Source organism: Bombus affinis, chromosome 13 (assembly GCF_024516045.1).
Source record: "Bombus affinis isolate iyBomAffi1 chromosome 13, iyBomAffi1.2, whole genome shotgun sequence".
Taxonomy (NCBI): domain Eukaryota; kingdom Metazoa; phylum Arthropoda; class Insecta; order Hymenoptera; family Apidae; genus Bombus; species Bombus affinis.
The window spans coordinates 4,694,229-4,720,060 of record NC_066356.1 but is presented as its reverse complement, the minus strand read 5'-3'; the positions used below and the strand labels follow the sequence as shown (position 1 = coordinate 4,720,060).

Genomic DNA, 25,832 nt, shown 5'->3' with positions numbered 1-25,832 from the left:
ATACACAAAGGTCGGCACGAACTTATGGGATGACCTAATAAATTTCTTAGCACGACAAACCGTGGAATTTCAAAGATTTCTCAGCAAACTTCATCAAAGTGATCAACGAAAAACAACGCCAATTACCGAAATCTAAGTTTTCCAAGCTTTTCGCTTCCAATAAGTATGCATTCCAATTAAAAAAAAAAAAAAAAAAAAAAATGAAAAAAGCGAAACGAGCAGAAAGGGTTGGAACGCACAACTTTACGTAACATCGGAGATTACGACGCGTCGCAATGGACACGACCGACTTTCGATAATTGATCCCCTCGATCCATCTGAATAATCACGATCGTACAAAGGAAAACCGCGTTATCATCTGCTCGAATCGCGTTCCCTTCTAACAAATCCCTCCCCCACTTTTCTCGATATCTCTAGCAATTACCATTTCTCGCTACTCTAACCGATTATATAATCGATCGAGGAGAACAAAACTATTTTCACGACAACCGGGGTTGAAACGCTTATATAATAAAATTACTATTCATCTTTGTCGTTCACACGATTTTTCCATTCTTTGCATTTGTTTCTCCTTTTCTTTTTTTCCCCCATTCGTTGAACGGTGATTGATTATAATTATAAGCCTCTGTCTATGTACTCGAACGAGCTAACGAGCTTACCTCGGGAGTGCATAACGAGCCAGTCCCATCGCCATTATCGCGATTTACTCGGAAAAATTCATCGATTGTCCCGAACGTGTGTGTTTCGTCTAACGAACCGTTCTCGTTTTCTCGACCTTTGACCAGAACAGAAAAATCACGTTTCTCGCCTTCAACGGCTCTCCTTCTTCTGTCTTTCCGTTCGTTAGCTCTGATTAGGTTAAATATATAGGACGACAAGTATGCCAATTATACCACTAATGGACGATTCTTCCTTGTGGCTCTTCGTTATGCAGATGAATCGGAGAGAATTCGATGGACGGGTGGATAGATGGAAATTTTAAGAATGGATAAAGGACGAGGGATGCTGGACGACGAAGATCTGATCGAGGATTGACAAGAAGATGGAATTAATCGGGTCCTGGTGTGTGACATAGTTTCGATTTTCCAAATTGATTGCTTGGAAGATTTAAGTCAGGCGAGGTATTACTAACTATAATTTATTTTCATAGGAATAGATTTTTAATCACGGTATAGTTGAGATTTTCCGTAGTTGTAGAATCTATATGGGATAATAGCATAGAAGAAAACTCATGGAGATTATTAACGCGCTGCACGAGGATCTTTTTTCGCTAATTACTCGCACGAGCCTCGTCAATTTGATGTAACACCTGAGGGTGTTCACGCTATTACTTATTATTATAGCGTTCTTCCCGTAAACTATAATTATAAGGAGAAAATTAAAGAGGAAAAAGGCGAATGATTCAGAGTGATTTTTTTTTTAATGGAAACCTTCCTTTCTTTTTTTGCATACATCGAATTCTCTCGTTGTTCTACGAGAAAGAACGTATTAGGATAACAGGGTCGAAAACTGATTACTAATTTCAAAGATATTGTTACTTGAATTTTGCAAAATAATAAATTAATGTTAAACTAATCACTTTTCGACCATGTTACTTTAATACTCTGGTATCCATTTTGTAGAATGACGAGAGGATTCATGGGAAAGAAAAGGAAGGTTTCCATAAAAAAAAAAAGTGTAACTGCAAGAGATGATGTCATTCTGTCATTTGTAGAAAGATCGATCCGGGACTTTGTGACTTTTATCTTTTCTGGTATGGAACATATACATTTAGTATAGTTTAATGGCAAAACATGCGACAGAAAGGTGTGACAATGTTTGTTACATAAAGGACCCTGTTTATCAATTTAACATTATTCTTATCGAGTCTATTGATAGCTAGTATATCGCTTTGTAATTACGCCTGCACGATAATTATACATTCATTGTACAACTTCTTGAGAATGCAGCTAGACGTGTATAGCTTCGAGTATCAACATTTGGTGTGAATATGAAGAAGGGAGGAAGAGACGTTTGTGCCTTCTCTTCGTGCTTCTTCTCGCTGCAAGACAAAGCTGAGATCATCAAGATGGAAGCAATGCGAGGTCGAAAACGTGTGAATGAAATCCGTGAAGGAGAACTAACGCGAATGCGTGTGAACGACGAAGAGGAAAATGAATTATTTATCTCTTCATTTTTCATATCGATCTTCTCATTGTGTCAATTCGATGCGCGAGAGACACAGTTGCGAAAATGAGCGACAGAGAATTAAAATACCTACACACGCGGACCAAATAAACATTCTGCGTTGTCATCCAATTTCGACTCACAACTGCCTTCCTTGTCAGTTCGCTTCTCTTGCGAATATTCGTAAGCTGTCTCTGTCTTTGATCAAGTATCGTTGAATTGATCGAAGTTGAATTAATCGAAGAACAATTTATTGATGATAATGGACGATAATAGAATTAGTCGATAATGCTAAGACTCCAAACTAATAAAGAAACTGACCGAATAATTTACTTTTAATGTCACGCAAACCTTCTTTGTAAATGAATATAAAAAGTCACGGCGAGAAAAGAACATGCTTAACGGCACATTACTGAAACGATCGTATTCACGTAAATGATAATTGCTCGCGGACGACGTTGTAATTAATAGTTTTAAACTTCACCGCAGCATTACGGCACTTCTTTGCAAACATACGATCACGTTCCATACTAAGCACATGTTTCATATACTACCTTCATTCCTCCATCTCAAATGCAAGATATTAAACTTTGTTATCCGCTAGACCATAGTCTTTGAGAGAAAAATGCCCGAGACAACGTATGGTCCCATTTATTATATATTATTCAAAGTGATTTCCCTATAAAGACAGTGTATTTTCGAAATCTTTTTCCTACCTCTAGCACATTTTTTGTAAATTTCATACGATTAAAATACGGTTATTCGAAACGTTCTTTGTCACATGACTGCAAACGGCAGAGAACTAGCGAGTCGCGTTACGTGGGACACCCTGTATAGGCGATATGACCTTATTTTCGAGTTATAGCTTATTTTGTGTTGCAGCAATCTTTCGTGTAGATAAGACCAAGAATTGGAATGTTGATGTATACTGCTTTTGCTACGTGGTTTGAGTGTCGTGCAAGCGCCGCGTTATGAATGGAGCAGTCAGTGTAAGGCTGCGTGCACACAGGCGACCGTCTTTCTTTCTTTCTTTTCCTATCAAGAAGAAACAAAAACAGACATACATATCACAGCGATATCGCACGGTAAAACATCGCCTGTCGAGTTCCCGCGTAAAAGACTCGCACGTCCGGTGCAGCAAGATTATTCCGAATTTATGGTAGTGGCGTCGTGAAAATGAGTTATTCACAGAAATTGCGAAACGACTGACACGCGTCTTACGTATGGATTTGCTGAGCGTATTGCCGTAAGAACTAGGTATTTGTATAATATACAGTGAACGGTTTCTGAAATGCCATTTGCCCGAGTGGGAAATGTTTCGAAGAAACAACGCGAAAGAAGCTGCAACTCGAAAACCAAGTCGTATTTGCTGTACGCTTATGCAAGTTTTTCTTCTTCGCTTACCCCGTACCTTCGATCCGTATAGACTGAAACAGCCTGTATAATTTATATCAGAAATTCTATAGATTTCAACAAAACTCGTAGCAAATGGAAAAAGCTTGCTCTGGCTGGTCATTTAAATGGAAGAAAAATTTATTTGAAAGATCGTGCGTACAAGTAGATGATTCGTTTTCAAGGATACAAAGTAATTCCGAAGCTCCGCGATTTCTACCGCTTTTTACATCAGAAACGTGTGTAATTATCGGAGACGAGGAAAGAGTAATTACGCTCAACGTTCGCATTTAATTGGTTGACTTTGCGTTGGCGAAATAAGAGGCACGAACTTTGCCAACAAAAAGAAAAACGTGTCACTTTTAGAAACTAATTGGACCGAGGAAAGAAGTTTGCTGCTTTCTGAGAAAACTTGCGATATCTTTCAATATTAACTTGTAATTATCGCCAAGCTTCTGACTAGTAAGAGGCTAAACAAGGGGAGATCATCTGTTCTTCTTCCATGTTATATTTAAAACAGTAGCATAATTTGTGTCTTTACCGACCGTTTTTAAGGCTAGATTTAAATAGACCATCCTTAATAGAGATAATAAAGAAAAGGAACTCTGGTATTTCTAATGTTACGTAATTGATTAACATAGATAATTAATATATAAAGCAATGACGCAAATTGAAATCATTTCAAGTTTCTCGCCTTGAGATGTGTATAATAATATTGAAATTTCGTAATTTTCTTCGAAATTTGTTTTCTCAATCCTCGAAAACCGATGCTTCACGCACAGTGAAATACATTTTCATCCTGGTTCGATCCTTGGACGCGATCTCAGCTCGCTGCCTCGTTAACGTGCATTCCGTGATCACAACATATGCTCTGTACACGTCGTTTCTTTAATTGTCAGGTGTCGGTAAAACATACAGGCTCCTCCGCGCAATTTATAACATAAACGCTTTATGACGGTAGCAACATCTGCTCGTCAGCTGTGAAGTTATCAATTCTCGAGTCTCTATGGTGAAGAAAAGTCGTAACCCCTTTGTCCATAGGATATAACGACTATAAGGAAGGAACACGATAAGTCACATTTGCTGTCTTTTTTCCGCAGAAACACCTTTGACATTCAGTTTGCTGTCAGTTGGTAATAAAAATGTTACCAAAATTGTCCTTTAATTTTAGACATAAATATGTATGTATTTTTTAAACTTTCAATGTGTTCAAAATTTTGCTGTTTAGTTTTTACGTTGCTTGCCTTAAATTATACATTTGACTTTTACAGCAGTATACGTATTTTTACACTGTATGTATTTTTCTATTCCATTCTAAATTGTCAGCATATCCTAACAATTTATACGTTTTATTTAATTTGAATTTTAATTTAATACTGATAATTATGTAAAATAGCTTTCTATTGCTCTGTATTAATAGCTATACACATAATTTCCATAAAACTGATAATATTTTCTCATTGCTTTAAAATATTGCTTAATAATTATATTTTTGGTTTCTACAAAACTTGTTCAATTTATCAGCATCACGCGTTCTTAGAAAATCTACGTTTCCGAACCCAACAGCTCGTTTTCATTTTCAGTTATTTCTATTCGATCACAGAGTGGTATTAGAATAAACAATTCGATAAGAATGTGCTCGTCATGTTCTTCTTATGCGATCTTCATATACGAAGCGTCGTTCTTAATAGATTTCGTTGATCAGCAGGTTTAGACAAGGTCAGTAAAGTGGCGTTAATGTATTTTAGAAGAAGAATAGAAACAAACAAGGGGAAATATCGTTGGACGTTACGAATATCGTTTGGTCATGAGCATTGTGATACTATTTTTAAGCGTATATCGAATGTTCCACTTTCGGACGAGCACATAATAAATTGCTTTCTCTTTTGTCCGCCACGATATTTTTGGATATCGTCAATGTAATCGTGGGTTTTGTCGATTAAATAAGTCGCGAAACGTCACTTTTCAAAACGAAATATAATTGCTCGATTCTATTCTTCGTTCTTTCCCTTACTTCCTGTGTATGGCTCGATTATAAAAATTATTTATGATCGATCATTGTTCGTATAAAAATTGCAGGTGATAAGGATTTTACGAGTTGATAATTTCTTTTCTTATTAAGTCATTAGCGTTTGGATTTTATATTTCTACGTTATCAGGACTTTACTATTTATCATTACGTTACGTTAATATAATTATTGTAATAGCAATTGTCCGTATCTAAGACACGAATATTTAACGTTCTTGTTTCTACATGACTCGTATTATAATTCTCTGCTTCTAACGTACAATTTCGAGTATTTTAATTCTCTATACGCAGTCCCATATTTGTAAGCTACCAAAGTTTCCACTTTTAATTCTTAAATCCCTGGTATATAACAAATGAACAAAAGAAACATTCGTATCTTTGAAATATTAGTTAGATCAACTTTCATTATATAAATAATTTTTTAATATTAATAGCGACAAATGTTATTCAATATTAGTAGCAACGTTAGATCCATAATTAATCCAAATGTTACAAACGAATAAAAAAAAGACATTCACAACTTTGGAAAGTTAGTTAAATCAACTTCAGTTGTATGAATCATTTTTTAATATCAATAGTAATAAACGTTATTTAATAACACATTTAATAAACGCCAAAATTAAATCCATAGACTGTTATAAACGAATAGAGAATGCATGAACAACTTTCAACAAAAATTATATAGATCAATTTCAGCTATATGAATCATTTTTTAATATTAACAGCAATAAACAGTGATTCGTATGAAACCTAAAGCTATTTTTACCATTGATTCGATTATATTCAACATATTTCACTAAAACAAAACAAAAAACAAAAAAAAAAAAAAAGAAAAAAGAGAAGAAACAAAAAAAGGAATCAGAATCAAAGATCTTTACCATAAGTGTCCACGATTTCACGGGAGTAGAATTTCACATTTGTCAGAGTAGAGTTAGCCTTGGAAGATCCAGGGGCCAGACATGTGAAAACGAGAACTTTCGGCAATGGACTTTCTCCTCCTAGTGAAATGTGCCTTGGCCGTTTCTCCTACCGCGGCTCCGGAATCGGTTCGCCACCTCCATTCGCCCTCTTTCTTGTTTTTCTCGCTTGGGAAGGGCCGTTCCCAAAATTTTGTCAGTAACTCGGCCACGAAAAGCAGCACGCTTGGCCGAAATGGGACCGCTTTCTTCCGAACACCCGTTAGACGAGTTCCACATTCTTATTTTTTTTTTTTTTTCGCGCTCACGTTAGCCACTCCCGGTGAGCAAATCTCGATTGAATAAATCTGCTCGCATACTTTCTTCCCTATTATTTTAATCCTCTTTTTCGGATTCTTTCTCCTCTTTGATTTCTGTAAGAAACTTTTAAGGCGTTGCTTGTTTGAAAAACATGTGTCGATCAGATTTCGAATTTTGGAATTGTAGAGGATTGGACAAGACGTTGGGAGCTTTTAATTAATAAAGGATTTTTCGTAGGATGTAGTAACATAGTTTTAAAAAATTTTGTTTTAGAATTTTTTTTAGAAATTTATCGATGATCGAGGTGATTAGCTGGAAAATTTTTAGAAATTGCTTGGTTTATTATTAAAAGATAATTTTTAGAAATCGATTGTAAAATATTTACTCCGATTAATCTGATTTTTATGTAGCTTATTATATTAATTTCAACACTTTGCTACAAAAGATTTAAATTACATAATCTACAAATTAAATATAATATCTAATACACACTAACATAAAACATCTCCATTTGCTTTAAATATACTCTGAACTCTCCAACAAAGATCGAGCAAAGTGTTTAATACGTAGTTTCAAAGAATTATAGTAAGTAAAGATCATAACAACGAAATTCCATCGGAAACCGAGAAATATCTCTAAAATCACAAAGCGTAACCAAAAATTCTAACAACATGATTTCTCTATCCATGATTTACAATCGCAACAAGTGTTTGATCCATCGGTATAAATCGTTCTATTATCGTGGAATTGAAAAAAAGCTGGCCTAATTCACAAAGCATCCCTGATTCCCGGGTTGCTTACGAAATATGAAGAACGTGTTGCGGTAAATCAGTCGGAACGTCTCGCCTCTTTTCTCCTTCGTTCGTGATACACCAGGAGTGAAAGGAAGCGGCAGGATCAACAGGTTGTCTCGATTCCCATTTCGTGTAGCATCGTTAGACTGTAGCAACAGTTTAACCTTTAGCCGGGAAACGAAAGCGTCTTTGCCCGCATCGAGATCTCCGGCCCCGTTCGAAAAAACCAGACATCTTGTTATACTAGTTTTCATCGTTTCGGACGTTGTAGTATTGGCACAAAGTAGAGTACGAATTGATACAATAATACTTAAAACATTCATGTAGATACGTTTATATATTTCTTTTGATAAGAATAGAATCATAATTGAGTTCATGATTGACGGGAGAAATATAGAGAGATGTTTTGAGTGAACTGTTGTGAGCCAATATAACTTGATACAGATTTAACATAGTAATAGTAAAAATGTATTAAGATTCAATATATTTGATATAAATTCAATGTACTTAGTATCAGATAGAGATAGAGATCATAGTTGATTTTTATAATTAATAAAAAAATGTAGGGAAATTTCTGGCTAAAGTGTTAAGATTCAATGTGCTTGATTAAATTTGATATTGATTTGATTTGAATATATGTACTTTGATAGGGATAGAATTTTAAAATAAAGTATGGCAGTGATATTAATTTATGCGATGCAATTTTATAATTTAATATTTTATAATATAATCTAAACAAAATACAGATAGAGATAGAGATCATAGTTGATTTTTATAATTAATAAAAAAATGTAGGGAAATTTCTGGCTAAAGTGTTAAGATTCAATGTGCTTGATTAAATTTGATATTGATTTGATTTGAATATATGTACTTTGATAGGGATAGAATTTTAAAATAAAGTATGGCAGTGATATTAATTTATGCGATGCAATTTTATAATTTAATATTTTATAATATAATCTAAACAAAATACCAAAACTGTGATATACAGTTCGTCAATCCTAAATTAATGATTAGATTGCGGATTCTTATGCAAATTTATATTTTTATAAATATAATCAACATACTGGAATCTAAGTAGAAAATTGTTTTACCTACTAAATATTATAGAAAATACTATGCTTTCGGTATTTTATATATTTTTGCATGTTACTTGCATTTTTTGCAACTTTAAATTTCTGACGAATGCATAAAAATCTGCAGTTTACACAAATAATATTTAGACTTGACCTACACTGCATTTTTCTTTCTCTCTCTTTTAAAGCTCTTCGCTATCAATTCTCTATTGAGAATTCTAAGTAGGCTTGTTAACGTTAATTAGCGACGCAAAGGCAACTTAGATGTCTATTAGACTAGACTATTATCATAGTATATAGCTATTGTAGTATACATACATACACATGTACATATAATGTATGTATATAATAGGCAAAATGTAAGTAGTTAGATCTGGTAGACAGATTTCGGCCTGGGGCTAGTACTTTAAACTTGATAATTTCCACTAAAAATTTCCACAAACAATATTGAAAAATATTTGCGAATATCCTCGCAAATTTCCCTACTTATCTTCGACCTCCACGAGTAAACAAGGAAAGAAGACTAATATTTTCTGGATCCATTCATTGTGAAACACGTTACCTCACCTCGACACGTTCTCCCATTATCGTAATCCAATTAGGTCGATGACACAGCAGAAGTTGATTCATCGTGGCAAAACAAGCAATCCAACCAAAAAAGGTATATCATCTGTTGGCTGACAAAAGGGAGGATGTACTTTTGTTGGTCGGAGAACACGAAGGCGACGGCGATGAAAATAAAAAAGGGGGAAGGAGAAGGATGAGTAGAGAGGATGAAAGAAGGAAGAATGGGCGAATATAAGGAGGAAAAGACGACAACGAAACGGAGGAGGAGAAAGGAATCCTTCCGTGACCCGCGCGAGGACTGCTGGCTCCTCGTGGTTTCCGCGTTCGCACAACAGGCATCGCGTTTTACGGGTACGGGACCGGTTCACCGGTGATTCAGAGCTTTATGCCGGTTCCAGCAGAATTAACGTCGGCATCTTCCCTCCACCGTTGCTTTTTTTCCCTTTCTCCAGCGAGGGAGCGACGAAGAGAAAGGTCGTCGATGCGAACGAAAACGAAATGGGAACTCTTCCAAGTTGTCCGGTGAAGTAAGAGCCATCGTTTTCTTCCAGCCGTATTCGACAACACCAAGATATTGCTCGTTTTCTTTGATTTTCTCGTTTTTCTATCGCGATGATGAATCGTTTAATGGAGTGTAGGTGTGGTAACAGCTTGCTTTAGGAATAGTTTACGATTTAGTCGGTATCTACGTTCTGTTTTTCAAACTTGGATATACCGAAAAGGGTTATTTAGGTAGGTAAAATATCGTTTCAAAAAGTATTGCGAAAAATTCGAAGTATTTTTAATATCTACGGTAAAACTAAATTTGAGGCTAATCCACAGCTAATGAAGCGACAGAAAGTAAATGGTAAACAGTTGAAAAAGAAGTTTAATTCAATGTCTATTAATAAGATATTCAAATAAGGAAATTGGTAACGTTAAAAAAGTTCAACTTGTGGTTTGGCTTTGAGTTATATTAAACTGTAGTAGACGAATCAGGAAATAAAAGTGACGAAATTTAATACGGTTAATGCCAGATTGAGGTACGGGTAATTTCTAAATTGAAATGAAAGTATTTATTATTGTTTGAAAAAAGTCGAAGATACCGACTAAATTGTAAAGTATTGCAGGTGTTGAATAATTGAAAGATCTTTTAGTCATTCATGCTCTATATTTGTTTTAAATACTTGAAGATTACTTAATACTTAAATACTTCGAGAACACCCGCCGTTGAGGTGGTAAATGGTGTATTCATTAGGAATGACAGAACACAGGAGTAAAACGTGTGTTGCGCATAAATATTTTGTATAATCAGTGCAGCATAATTGCACGTACAAAAGGTAAGAAGGGGTAGTAATACTTAGTAATATTAAAACACTGAGCACCATCGGAATTACGAGGACTTTTAAATATACCTGATTCGTGATTCTAATTCGTGATTCTGATTCGTGATCGTATCACTTGGACGGAAGTGATATTTTAAAGAATTCTCACATGTTCGTGGAAGATGCATTTGTAGATACATGTAAATTCTTCTAATCAATGTGAGGGAATTCTACATTACGAGGATGAATGAAAAGATGCGATTTGCTAAGATAAGGGGAAATTCCCAAGTGACGTGATAAATTACAGAATTAGTTTCACATTAAATACGTTAATTGCATTGAATTATAATATATATATATATATTATTATAATGTTCAGTTGGAAAATTCATAGACAGGAAAACGCAATTTTGAAAGTTTCCGAATCGGATATAAATCTTTTTTATCGATCATAAATTAAGAATTGAAATTGGAAATCGAAATTAGGAATCGAAACTAAATATCGGAATTAGAAATTGAGACTAGAAATTGAAATTAAAAATTGAAATTAGAAATCGAAAATAGTCGCCGATACTTGAGACGATCTAAAGAACAAGCGAATAGAAGGAGGCGACAGTGTGGTGCGTGGCCATTAGAATCTTTCTTCGGCGAGGAAACTCTCTCTGTTCCCCACCTTGGAACCACCATGAAACGGGCCTGTCCCCTCTCGAACGCCACGGCGTCGCGGTATTTCGCCACTTTCGATTTTACACGGCAAGTACAGCCGCTCCGTTACTGTTAATTTCATGGATCGGTCACGATCGAAACCACGCACCAGGAAGTGGGTCGGGCCCGACATAGAAAACGGGGACAGCATCAACTATCCTCTTCGTCCGAAACGTCGTTTGTTCTAGTTTTCCCTTTTTTCTAACTCGTCACGCCATCGAAACGGAAAGTCATCTGTAGTGGCCTTTCGATAATTCTATGAGCCACGAATTTTGAAAAAAGTATTTACAATAGCTGAAGGAGGTATTTGAACGTTTATTAAAAAATTCTTTGATGCATATATCGTGTATGTATTATATTTAAAATATTCTGAAATTTCATTAGCGCGGTGTCATGATTATATTGGTGAAATTTGAAAGCGTCTTAAAAATGTAAAAAAATGTATACACAAAAGTGTATTTGGTAAAGAATTAAAGACTTAAGAATTATTAAACATATAATCAGCGCTAAATACGATATTTGGCCTAAATATCGAGGCTTATCAATTGCAGCTTCTATGTACATTTTTAGATTTGTTTCAAACTTCACCAATGTAACGATGGCAAATGAATTTCAAAATCTGGAGCTATAATACGCGTATAATAGGTTCATGAAAGGTTTGTACAGGTGCTCGAATACTTTCTTGACTTATTACGTGTTGTAATCCTGATTTTCGAGCACGGATCTTGTTTGATCCTACCGCCGCGAGTTCTTACCAGTAGAAAGTTCCGAACTGTGGTCAGACACCTTCGGTAAGAAGCTAGAGGAATCAATCTGCCATTTTTCTTCGATTGTAATGGTTTTTGCGCTAGAATTAGCAGAACGACGAGTCTGAGATTTCTCATCGTTGCTATTTTTGTTTTATAAATTTAACTTTATCCACTTTTACAATTATTTATATACTTTGATTTCAACGTTGAAGATTTCTAGGTTTAGTAATATCCACGACTGCCCAGCGACATTGCTTGATAATATAATGAAATGTACACGATTTAATCGAATAATTTTCGCGAAGAAATATCCGAAAATAATCGGACCTCGAAAAATAAACAAACCCATCTTTAACCTACCATTCTCGCAACGTCAGGAACAGAAAAGTAGGAAATACAAAAGACTTCATCAACGTCATAACGGAACTCTGCTGGAAGACTTAGAAACTCCGAACCAACTCAACGTCGCTGTGCTTGCCATTCTAAAACACCCAGAGAGACCACCGCGGCCCGGGGTTTCGCCTCGGAACACGGAAGCCCCGTTTGCTTGGAAGCCCATTGGCTGTCGTTATTCTGCGAGGAAAACTGAGAAAACCACTGGCGGAGAACGCGCAAAGAAACAACCAGTCGTAGAACCTCCCTCGAAAGACCGCGACCTAACCTACACTGTGCGAGAAACTACCCTTGCCGACTTTCTTATTCGCTTCACAAAACAATTCTCCTATAACCTAGCAAACTCTGCACGTATAAGAAAGAACAACAACAAAGAGGGACAAAGATGGATAGAGTAGGAAGTGGCAGAACCTTGCGCGTAACACTCGAGTAGGGAGAGAGAGAGAGAGAGAGAGAGGGAGAGAGAGAGAGAGCGTGGAGAGGGTGTATGGTGGGAGGTGAGGGCGGGTAAAAGCGGATGTTTGGTGAACGCGAAGAAGACGACGGGTACGGACGGGTTGTGGAGGAGGGTACGGACGTACGCGCGTGTGTGCTCGCGAGAGAGAAACGTCGCGTGGTCTCTTGGTAGGGAAGCTTGGATGTATCGAGAGAGGGAGTGACACGGAGAGAAGGGAGAGAAAGAGAGAGATAGAGAGAGAAAGGAATACAGATAGCGCGGTGGAACATAGGAACGTTGGCGAGTGGCAGTGTCTTTCCGGACGCCGCAGCTTCGAGTCACGCACGCACGGTTTCTCCCTCTCTTTCTCCCTCTCTTTTTCTCTTTTTCTCTCTCTCTCTTTTTTTTATTCGTTCCTGTCTACCTGTCCGTCTATCTATCCACCTATCTGTCCCTCCCTGCCCCGTTCAACATTTTACCCCCTCTCCATCCCCTTTTGTATACATACATGCGCGTATCCTCTTTCTCCCTCTTGGTTAACGTTACCCTCTCCCTTCTTCCTAAGAAACTCTGTCCATCCCTCTTCACGGTCTCAGTTAGTCTGTCTTGCTCTCTCTGATTTCCCTTGGCGGCACCACTCTGCCCTTCCTCGTGCTGTCTCTCCCGGTCGGAACTTCGCTTCTCAGGACGACGTCGAGGCGCGTGATCGTCTCTCCCCCACCGTTAGGAACGCGGCCAGCGAGCCAATCGGAGCTACGCTTCCGGCTACGGTGACGGCCCAATGGGCGAACACCGGCCACGGATAGACGCTGACGATCGCTGATTTTGACAGTCGACACACGACGACGATAGTAGTACACCGTGCCCGTGGCTGGCCGCTGCCTTCTCTCCTTCCCGGCCGAGAACCGAATCTGCTCTTCCTCCGGGAGGTCCTTCCGCGGCCCAACGGATCAGCGGTACGTTTCAGTTCTCCGACGAGGTTCAGTGTGTTCGAGGCGCGTACCTCGGGACTCGCGCGCTCTGCGTCTCGAATACCGGTTCATCGGCGAGCGACAGAAATCCTTCCATCGGTGTGTTGATTTTGAACCAACGAACTGTTGATGTTGATTTTGGACGATGATCTTCCGCATATGAATTCGGTGAACGGTCGAGGACACCGTTGCAAGAGGGGAGAGATAGGAAGAAGGAAAAGTGTGGTCGAATAGAGATCACGTGGCCGAAGTTGAGATACAAAGATCCCTGGGAAGTTGCAAGATTTTTGATAGCGAAAGACCGTTCTGGCCCTTTGACATCATCGGAGTTGCGATTTTCCTCGTAGTTCTCCTCGGTTCGTCCTCTCTCCAATTCTCTCCCTCTCTTGTAGACGATTCTCGGCCTGGTGACAAGTGTCCGTCCAGTGGCAGCGCAAAAAGACTGCGCGGATGGCAGCGAGCGGATAAAATTACGCGCAGATGCTGAGACAAACAGAGACAGTGGCGACCGCGAAGCCTCGGTAGTGTATCCCTAAGACGATCCTTGTCAGATCTGATAAGTGCTCTCTGCTTATTTTAAACGAATATCACTCTAAATCGAATATAGCTAGTCGATAGAGGCGAGAAAATCAAATTGTCAAACTTTCTGCTTCGATCGTCAGATCGACCGAGGGAATCAAACTCCGTGAGTGAATTCGGTTGTCGTATAGTAAGAGGAAAAGACTAACTGAGTGACAAGGGAGACAAAGTAAGGGGTGATTTAAATGCTCGCGTGAAAGCAACCGAATGAGCTGCGTTATGGAGTACCAGCAATTGCCGCCACCGCCGGTACCAGGCGTGCTGCACCAAGCGCATCATCAACAGCATCAGCAACAACCGGTGCAACCGCCCCATCCTCACATCGTGGTCGCGCCTGCGCACCAACAGCAACCCCAACAACCACCACCGCCACCGTTACCGCCCACTTCGCACGGCCATCAGGTGCACGCGCCACTTCCGCCCATCCACGAGGACAGCACCAGCTCGCGTTGGAGCCAGTACCAGCATTTATGGAGGCAGCATCATGTATACGTAAATGGTACGAGGATTCTGTGTTTCGAGGGATTTGAACAGCTTTTGTCAGGTTTCAGGTTTGGTAGAAGGACGTTTGCTACGATTGTTAGGATTACGAGGTTTCCAGTTTCAGCATTTGAATGGCACTTTTATGGTTACATGACGCGAATTTCTTGGTTTATGGACTTTCCGGATTTGTAAATTTTGATTTCCAGGATTGTAGAATCTTAGGATACAGGTTTCTAGATTACATGATGTTAGTATCGTTAGCTTTCAGATTAGATATCCTCGAAAGTTGATCTTTAAAATTGTTGAGTCTTACGAGGAGACAACGAGAACTGCGTAACATCGAACGAGTCGGCCGTTTCTGCACATTCGATGCTCTATATTGAAGTTGATAGAACAACCTGAAATGAATTTGAGCGCGTGACTTTTGTTCTCCAGAAATTAATCGACGAATTGTGTCTCCGGTACGGCAATTTCGTATATTTTAAATGCTCTTATTGCGATTGCCAGACACAAAATTGAAAAATATACGAAATATAAATATATATAATAAATAAAAATAATCGAGAATTTTTCAAAATAAATTACAAAAATTTCAAAAAATATATAGTAACAAGATAACAAAGTGTATAAGAAGATACAAGAAAATTTTATTAGTTTCTCAAAGTCATGCACTTAAATCATTTTAGGGCTGTTTTGCCATTAATCTAAACCATCGAATGCATCTGCAGTCAACACATTCGAGAGTAGTTCCTGCTAATTCCTTCTGGTTAGCTTCTCTTACTACATCGGAATTACAAGATTGTTAACAAGGTGATGCAATTTCGAAATTTGTGTATTTAAGCTTTCAAATTGTAAATATTTTTAGCGTTCGATTTTTAATATCGTGCAATCTTAGTTTGTTAGTTGTAGGAATTGTAAAACCATCGATCTCTTAAATGTTTTTAGTGTTCCAGAATCTTAAATTTTGACTTATAGGGTTGTAGGTCTTTCAATTCTCGGTATTTTAGTAATCTTGGTTAATTAATCTTAGCAGAATCATAGATTCGCGATCTTTTCATTTATAGAATCGCCAGTGTAGCGGTTCTTAGAGTCGCAAAATCTCAATTTTCCACCTCGTGCATTTATCTATCTTCCCGCGCAGTAGTTCCTAGTTAAAATCCCGTTAAGCAGTATATAAGATCAGGAATCTTCATAAATCTCTCTATAAACTCCTGTAACAAGTCGTAAATCCATATCTTAAAAAATACTCCGCTGCAACGTGCTGATTCTGCTGCTTTCCAACCAGTTGTATTTTCTATCGTTAAGAGTATCACACCATCGATATATCGAATCAGTCTGATTTCCAATTCAGAAGAAACTTCGAAATACGAAATTATTCGGCAACGAGAACAATCTTTCTGTTCTTACGTTTTAACTGATAGTTTTTGGATCCTCTCGTAAAATATCGTTCATACGTTTAATATTAAAAACGGGGTTAAAGTAGTCCTTTTTAAACCGTGAAATTATTCCACGAAACGATAGCACGATTTTAGGCAATTTCCGTGATGCATCGCATTTTTAACAAACCCACGATATCGATTCTTATTCTCGATTAAAGGCACATTCCTTTGTTTTTCGTTCTGGTGCACGTTTACGATGGAAATAACTTTATTTATATCGATAATAGCAAGTTGATTAGATGTAGACTGTCTGGCACTGACATGTGCGGCTGCAGATCGCATTGTCGCTGTACGTGTGCGCTGAAAATGGCGATGCTCTGAACACCAGCCTAAAGAAAAGCAATAAAAAAGAAAAGGAAAAAAAACAGACTCAAAGATGTAGAGATAGAGAGGGTCACGTAGGTTTCGACACGTGACAAACGTGGAACAGGTTTTCGTCGTTTTTCTCGGCCAACTCTGTTGCAGGAAGAGTCGAGCATCGCCTGTCGATTTACCTTTTGTAGCAAAAATTACTGCATCGTGTGTCTGTATTCGCGTTATCTCGCCATTAAACATGTAACTTAATAAGGTATGAATATTAAAAAGTCACGGTCGCCTTGTTCACGTACAACAGTTGGCAACTTGTCTAAAAAAAAAAAAGAAGAAAAAAGAAAAACTGCTATAAATCACAGACAAGGATTGACGACGTTCTATAAAAAAAGGAAAAAAAGGCAAGGTTTTTTGAAACTAGAAAGGACTTGATTTCTCAACCTTTTATTCACATCACAGTTTCTTCCTGCTTTTTTTAGAATCTTTCGTTAAATTAGAACGTGTAAGATCACAGAGTATTTTCAGAGTATCTTCAATTCACAAGCCATTGATCATTTAATGTGATCAAAGATAATGGTGAATCCAAAATAAAGTTTAATTTTGTTAATATCCCTAAAACATTATCATTAAAAGACTACCTGCCTACCTTCTTATTTTAGTAGACAAAACAAATCCATATTCATTCTCCATTCCTTGATTCACCAGGAGTACGCGTAAACGTATAATCGATTCGTACACGTGTTAAAATTGTTCAGCTTGTTTTACAACTGGTTTCGATATCGTAATAAAAGTTGGAAGGAAAGATCGATACACAACGATAGATTCGCCTAGAGGAGGCAGAGTGGACCATTTGGTTAATTCGAAAACATGAAGTTGATTAGAAAGTCGGAGAAGGATAACGCGAGTCCGTGATAAAAGGAGAGAGTAATCGCGGAATAGAAACGCCCACCTGTTGCTTACACCAGGTTGCCTACATTTTATCCACAATTATCACGACGTGATCTATCAGCTTATTTAGCTTAGATCATTCCTGCAGAAACTTTCTCCTTTACTCTTTTTCCTCAACTTCTTCATATCGCGAATCACGATCTCGTAATATAGATAATTCCGATGTTTTCTCCTCGGCTGATATTTTTATCGACTTATCGTCCGAAAAACTGCGTTTCGTACCGATCGAGATTGATAGCGTGATATGCGATGTTTAAAATCTTGGAATTTATTTCATTTTGAGTTTCGAAATTCGGTTGAGTTATATCGGCGCTTGGCATTGATAGCGGCGCAACTCATAAAACTTCAAATTTGCTTTTATCGAATAGAGGGTCTTACATTATGTTTCTATATTTATCATGTGAAACGGTATATTCATAATTCCATCAGTTTTGCGTCAGAAGGCAAAATTATTACTTGTGCCGCAATCAACCTGGCCTTAGCTTTGCAACAACACTGGCTCGTTTTCAGTTGTTTTGTGACGCTGCAAGTGGCGTATCTCGTGTCAACTCAGCCTTATTATGTCGTTCAAATGACTCACGAAGATTTCTTCGTACATTTTAAAAAGCCTCTCCTATAAAACGGACGTTTTTTTTTAAATTGTGTCACGAACGTTTTTTTAGCGTTGAAAGGCTGGAAGGAAACGCGATCACAAGGCTCATTTTCATAATTCCATAAAAATTGAGGAAATCAGAAGATTCTTTATTTTATCACACAGATATTTATAAAATTATATCAAAATGTATTTCCGGGCGAGAGCTATTTCTGTATTCGAGATTAAAAACACAAAGTCAAGTCACGTACGTAAAGAACTCGAGAAGGCGATAAAGAGCGTAATTTCGGACAACTTGTTGAATCTAGAATTGAAGGATCTAGAAATATAGGAGAAGAATACATATTTATTTCTACAAAGGATTAAAAGAACAATCTCGATATTGACTATTGGAATTTTAATTGCTTGCTGTGTGTTTGTCCGTGATCTTCATACGTAATTCATTGCATAAATGAATCTTTGTTGGATTCATTTTAAAAAGAGAAGATGCACTCGTAGCATTCTCTTTCAAAACTTTTTGCTTCATGAAATTCTCGCGACAATAATAATGATTTGTCATGTTGCAGGTAGGAGTTTGATCTCGGCCTTTTATTTTTTTCTCATACATGGTATTCTCGTATTTGTAGTTTGCACTTTGAGTTTGCGATGAATCTATTAGTACTGCGAAAGTTAGTTATTAACCAAGCGGAGGTCCGAGTTAACGGGTTCGAAGATGGAGCGTGAATGAATCATACGTGTCCACATGCGAACGTGTGAATTCACCTATGCACCTATCCTACTTGCGACGGAATCGACTCAAGGCTATTAACATTTGCATCCTCCCACGTTTCCCACTTGAGCCTCTCTGTTTTCTGCGCTCGTCTGTTTCCTCTTGGCGTTCGCTTGCTCGTACAAGCATGTAGAAACACGCTGGGAATTAAAGATCCTTTCATGTACCTTGGAAACTTAAAAGCTTCTGAAGCTTGCTTTTAAAAGCGGTAAAAATATCGAATATATCGGAATATTAAAAACTGTTCCTTCGTAAAAATTAGAGAATTATTCTTAAAAACAAAACTATTCGCTAAAAAGGATTTATTTAAATTTACGTTTTAAATATCAGATAAGTTTTATGAATAATTTTATAAACAATCTTATAACCATATTGGATTATTCGGGAAGAATTATAGATTATAGGACATAGAAAAATCTGGAGGAATTAGCATTTCGTTCGAAACGACGTGTGTTTCTTTTCACAATTTTTTCTTATTTCCCGAATACCACCGTGACAACTTTGAAATTTTATCCGACCGTCTATAAAGAAAATTGCAATTATGACGAGCAACTGGCTGTTTTTCTTGGATTCGAAGTAGATTCAGCGACTAAGGTTGGAAGCTTCGCGAGAATCCGGGAAATGAGTCGGAAAATCCAACCGCGTGAAAGGCGATGGACGCTGTGAAATGGCAATCGTGCAATTGGCAGCAACAGGCTGGAAGAACTTTTAGACCTCTGTTATTTTTAACACGTTAACTGCTTCAAGAAGCTAACGTGCGCATCTCGCTTGGCCGCGTTTAATAGGCCTCGAAATATGTCGTATTATCGCATGCTGGCAAGTTCAATACGATCTTCCTTTTGCTATTTTCCTCTATCGAAAAATATTACACAAATGATCATAATTTTTCTTTTTGCTCGTAATAACTTATTATTGCGATGCAACATATGTTTATATACTTCGTTTAATAATCAACGTAAGAACAGAAGGAATTTATATTACAACGTGATACATCTTTTTGAACTTTGTATTACAATTTTCAAAATACATTGAAATTTTTTAATCATATTATTATGACTTAATAAAACATTACAATTTATATGAAACAGCTCATAGATCGAAAATTCCGAATCACCGAATACAAAGTCATAAAGAAACTATTTGCTGACATTATAAGTAAAATGTAAAATAAAATATGGATGTTACTTGGAAATCATATGTGGTGTTGTAAATGATAGTAATTTTGATATCTTTTATCAGACATACCTAATCATAGGGAATCCATCGTTTGAGTAGCAAAATATTCATGCCTCCATCTAAAAACAGACAGAAATTATAATTGTAATTGCAATTCTCTTCGCAAGCACCACCTCTTCGAAATAACTTCAAATCGCTTTATTAGCTTACTTGACTTAAAACTCTAAAACTTTCGGGGAGAATTAACGGCATAATCCATAATTAATAACCTGTTAATTTACCAATCTCGATAATTTCTAAATTAATATATTTCCCACTAATTTCCCTAATTAATATTAATCTCCATCGCTGGAATGGTAAATATCCTTATCTCCATCTAAAAGCAGATAAAGATTACAAACTGCAATTCTTTTCACCTCTAGTTCTTAAAGATCACAAATCATTGCATTACCTTATCCGATAAAAAATTCTGAAACTCTCACGATGAAAATCAAACGCACGATCTCTAACCAATAACTCGTTGATTCGCTAGTCTTAATAATCAATAAATTAACATCCAAAAGCAACAAGAGATAACAATCGTAACCGCGATACTCTTGGCAAATAAAAATCTCAAATTCCTTATTAAAGATTACGAATCACCGCGTTACCCTGTTAAACTTCAAATTAAAAAGGCTCTCAGAGCTATGATCAAACACACGATCTGTGGCATTTGACTTCATCGATCTTAATAATCTTCAATCTTGATCCATCGTCCGAGATAAAGTATAAAAACAAAGAAAGATTACAATTAGACCTGCGATCCTCTTAAAAATCAAAAATCACCCCCGTTACCCTGTCTGACTTAAAATTTTAAATCTCTGAGACAGAATCAATCTAGACATGATCTATATCTAATAACTTGTTGGTAAATCGATCGAAAGTAAAGGAAAGAGAAAGGAAAGCAATCTGGATTTGAATGTGAAGCGGCAGAAAAAGGAAACTTTGGTAGACGAACGCGTTGATCGATCGTCATTCGACGTCGTTTAACCGCTCATTTAGACAGTACATAGTTGCGTCCATGGCGTGTGTGCAACACGCTCTTCTAAACATTAAACGACCTCGTGAGCTCATTGCAACGGCAGTGTGCCGGCGTTGTTGTCGGGTGTGTGCGCGTCGAATTGTCGCCGGACACAATGGATCCCGAATGGGACTGCTTTCAGGGGCACAATGCCTAGGGATGGGCGGACCAGCCCGTCCTGCACTTTGACGTTCGTTCCAACATGACAATGACGAATCCGGGGATCGTGTCATTCCTCGAAATACGCACTTTTTAATCTATTACAACATTAAACTGTCCTTACGTAATGCTTGTTCTACGTTACGTTTAATTAGAAATGGTTTTGTGGTCTAACGACCAATAGATGAGAAACGTCCATAAGAGAAAGTAAGGGAATATATTGGTTTATGTGAAAATTTGCCAGTTAGCAGCGAGTTATCGTTGTGTATCATCTTTGTATATTTTGTGTCTTTACGATACTATTTCGGCAGAGGAATTTAGATGAACTCCATAGCATAAACTAGGATTTCTAAATACGAATTTCTGTTCGTCTTTTTCTTTTGTTTAATCCATTGAAAAACTGATTAGAAGCAACCCGAAAGTATAGATTTAAACTAATGCTAAAAATTAATTGAAGTAACTGTCACTTATTTGTGAAAAATTTAAAGATGCGGATTAATTATACAACAATATATAAAATATGCAAACTATAGTATCTGTTACAATATATAGTAGGTAAAATAATTTTTTACCCATGTCCCAGTCTTTCTAATTATATTCGAAAAAATACAAATTCGTTTAAATACCCACTGTTTGACTATTATCAACGTGCGAGAACTTCATCAACATCAAAATCCATAGAATTACTTATATACAAATTTTCCAGGCTGAGGGGCAATTTAAGAAAAAGGAGATTTCATTTCTGAGAAATACGTTCCTTTTTTTAAACATTAGCACTATCTCTACGAAGAACCAATTGATATTAAATAGAGAGACTTGGTATTCCAGTCTGGTATGACTATTACAAATTCGATTGCATCATATTGCAAGTAAAGTAACGCTCAAGAAGCATAGCATACTAACAATAAGTTTCGCAGCGATGAGTTTTTAAGGAAACGTTCGCTCTGGCTTCTTTACCGATGGAATAGTATAGCGGTCTCACTTGTTTACTTAGATTTCCTTGTCTGCTCATATGCTGGCATTGAACCATCTTTTCTTTCCGTAGTAAAGTGGAATTCTGTACTGCGTTTCAATTTTTTTCCAACGTGTTTTTTGAAATTCAGGATCACGAACTCTATTTTATTTATAATAAATTAGAATTTCATATTTCTCTTTAGTTTCTGCTGTGATCATCGTAGAATTCAGAATAACAAAACTTCGCTTCGTTTACGATATTATCGGCTTGCTTGGGAAAAAACGATCTAAGTATAAGAGTACAACGTAATATAAGTGTCTCCGCGTCATAATCCTTGACTAATTAAAACGACTATAAAATTCTGCCGGCAAATGAAACGGTCAGTAAACACACGAGACAAGGCTCTAATATAATCGATAGTGCAAGTCGATAGAAATTAATATCGGGAACGTAGGCAGTTTCTCTGACGCAAAGTGTAGGCCGACCTGCGACCTCGATTTATGTAGCCGTTTACGTCGCTGATTCGACGACGAGTTTTCCTAAAATCGTGTCTTAAATTAAAGCCTCGTTGACGAGTCTTTGCGAAACGAAAATTATGCTTTACAGACGTTCTAAAGTTCAATTCTGTTCTCGTACGATTGATACGATTCCTAAGAAACCGCGTAAAAGGTGCATAATGTATATGAAAAATATTGGTGATTGGTTTTAAATATGAAAACTCGGTACAAGTCGCATAAAAGTATTTAATTAAATCTCCATTTGATTTTTCATATTATTCGTTCGAACATATTTCATGTTCTGTAAACTTAAAAGCAAAAATAATTATATATTTATTTATAAAATGAATTATCCCTTGTGAAGAAAATAAATAATATGTAACTGATTGAAGAATACGAAGAAAAAACAGATATGTGTGCTTATTAATTACGTTTTATTCCTTACTACTTTCCGACAGTAGATTCGGTCGTTCGCGCCAGACACTACAACTACTCTATGACTCGAAGCATAAAATAGAAATGTCAAAAGTAGCTTCTGAATGTAATAGAGGATATTCCATACATTCTAAAAAAAAATCGTTCAAATATCAAAAATGCTTCCATATGAAAAATTATTCAAATACCAAAAGTGTGTTTGTGAGAAATGACGAAATGGTGATTTTGACTATTATCGTAGGTGTATAGCATTAAACGAGCGCGATCGATCGGCGAAGGGCCTGCTTTTCTAGAGCAAGTGTGTCCCGCAACGAGTATGTCACAACGAGTTAGCTTTTTCCTGAAGACCGTGGCACATTGGCCGTCACCTGACCTTCCCGAAGGCCGCGCTTTAATCCTCGGCCTAAACGAAGCCGTAAGAATTCGCTTCGTATCTCTCTCGAGCACGTCCACTCGCGTTACGTGCGTTCATTTTCATGCACGTGTTACTCGTGTGCACGCGTTGCTTTAAACTTTACACACTGAGTGTCTCAATTTCATGTTTTAGGATCTTCACAATTTTTAATTAAAATTAGCATATTTTATACAATTTTTATTCTTTATGTATGAATTTTTTTACTATAACTTACTAATTTGATGTGGAAAGAAGGAAGGATTTGAAAATGCTATTTTTTGATAAATTGGTATAGTTTTGGTAAAATTTGTTATTTGGCAATCTATGTATTGATAAATTTTGATGTTAATAATTGATTGTATTTGATATTGCTTTCGGTATTTGATAATTGGCTGGAAAATATTGTTTGGTATAATTTTGATAATTGTTAAATTAATAAGTATTGGTGTTCGATAATTTGGTTATACAATATTCAAAAAGCCATCCTTTAGGATAACGATCGATACAACATATTGAATTTGAGATTATTAAATTCCTTCTTTTCGATAAAATTGGCTTTGAAATATCTAGTTACTTCAGAAAAATGCAACGCTTAAGGAGACACCCGAGAAGTGCGATTAGAATTTACGTCGTCGCGCTGACTTTGCTGTTTATTGAATAGTCTATTAAATTTCTGAAACCAGCAAACATTTTCAAAAGCTGTTCAATTTTCCGCCTAATACCAATGAATGTTCTTCGAGACAAATTTGGAGATTGTGAGAACATATTGATAATAATAATCAAGCAAAGATCTTAATTGAGTCTGATAGTACTATAATACTACATATATATTACTTCAAAGTTTACGAAAGATAACAGAAGCTATGACGACTAGAGATTTGGACGCGTCTTGTGATACGGACTCAAGATCCATTTTATGCATAGCATGCAACTCGTGATGATAAGAGTAGGAGATTATGACGCTAGCATATGTTTGGAAAAGTTTATAAATCGAAATCGTAGCAAAAATTGCTTTGAAAAAGCTTTCTCGTATGTAACTTCGCACAGTGTCTTTTTCTTCTAAATAAAAGTGTAGATAATTTTATTTCATAGTCAGAGTGTATGGAATTTTACTTCAATCAACGATGAAATTTAATTCAAGTCCATTGTCTAATAAATCATTCAATTAAAATTATTATTGAGACATTTCGATACAAAATAAGAGTATTATATTGAAAGAAAAAAAAAATATATATATTTATAAATTGCATTTTCTAATGAAATGTTCTTTATAATGATTTTCCTTTATAATAATTTCTAGTATCTGTATATACCATATATAAATATATATTATTGTATATATACGTAAAAATATATTATATACATGTAGATACTGAAAATTCTTATAAAAGGAAATCATTATAAAGAATGGCATTCCTTTAAAGTGTAATTGAAATTCCCATACGTCTTAATAAATATTAATTTTCGTGAAATCATTATCGTTGAAATGTCTCGTTAAGTACGAATTACTGAGTATTAAGTACGAATCGTTTGATCTACGATTAACAATGCTACATACATATTAACACGATTAGATCCATAAAAGGCGGTGGAACGAGAACTGTTCGCAGTCCGTGCATTTCGATTATTATCTGTGTTTCCTCTTACGTTCATTACGTCGGATTATCGAGTTTTGCTGCATAACAAAGTCATGAACGTACGAGTAGAACCAATGACAATCATATAGCTGTGCGTATGTGTCTGGACACGTGTAACATAAACCAACAATTATTGTAGAAAGGCAGGGGAAGGAGAGAGGATCAGGAAACAAACACACAGCGATTTATTCTCCCGGTTTCATATAAACATCCGTACGCGGTTTTTTAGAAGCTCGGATGCGATGAACTTCATTAACGACCTGCTATTTGCAGTCTAATATATTCGTTACTTTTTTTTAAAAAAATATATATAGATTCAACATCGCATCAACTGCAAGGTTATTAGCGAACGAGAGGGATTTCATATAGTTTCCTTTTCTATGTTGCAATATTTTAAGATCTTATGCAAGTTGATTATTCTCGTTTAGTTTAGGTGGTTGGTAACGGAATTGTTAAAATTGTTATGGTTCTTCTTTCTTATTTGCATTTGAGTAGGAGAAATGGAATTTTCATGGAGAATATAACAGGAAACAGAATTGTTGGATATTATTAGAAATTTGTCTTCTTTCAGTGCAATTTTTAATTTTTCCAAAGCTCGAAC

General features: G+C 36.6%; 1 protein-coding gene across 9 annotated transcripts in view; it reads left to right on the top strand.

Moving 5' to 3' along the window:
* The window catches only part of LOC126923318 (thyrotroph embryonic factor), a 100,369-nt gene that overhangs the window by 19,618 nt on the left and 54,919 nt on the right, over positions 1-25,832 (top strand). The window contains exon 1 of one of the 9 annotated variants that reach the window (XM_050736678.1): positions 13,134-14,877. The exons of 6 other annotated variants lie outside the window; for them this stretch is intronic. In XM_050736678.1, coding sequence (XP_050592635.1) covers positions 14,586-14,877 — 292 coding nt within the window. In that variant the 5' untranslated portion in view covers positions 13,134-14,585. Of the gene's footprint in view, positions 1-13,133; positions 14,878-25,832 lie in introns of those variants that run through there. 2 more of the 9 variants (XM_050736677.1, XM_050736679.1) reach the window with 2 other exon arrangements.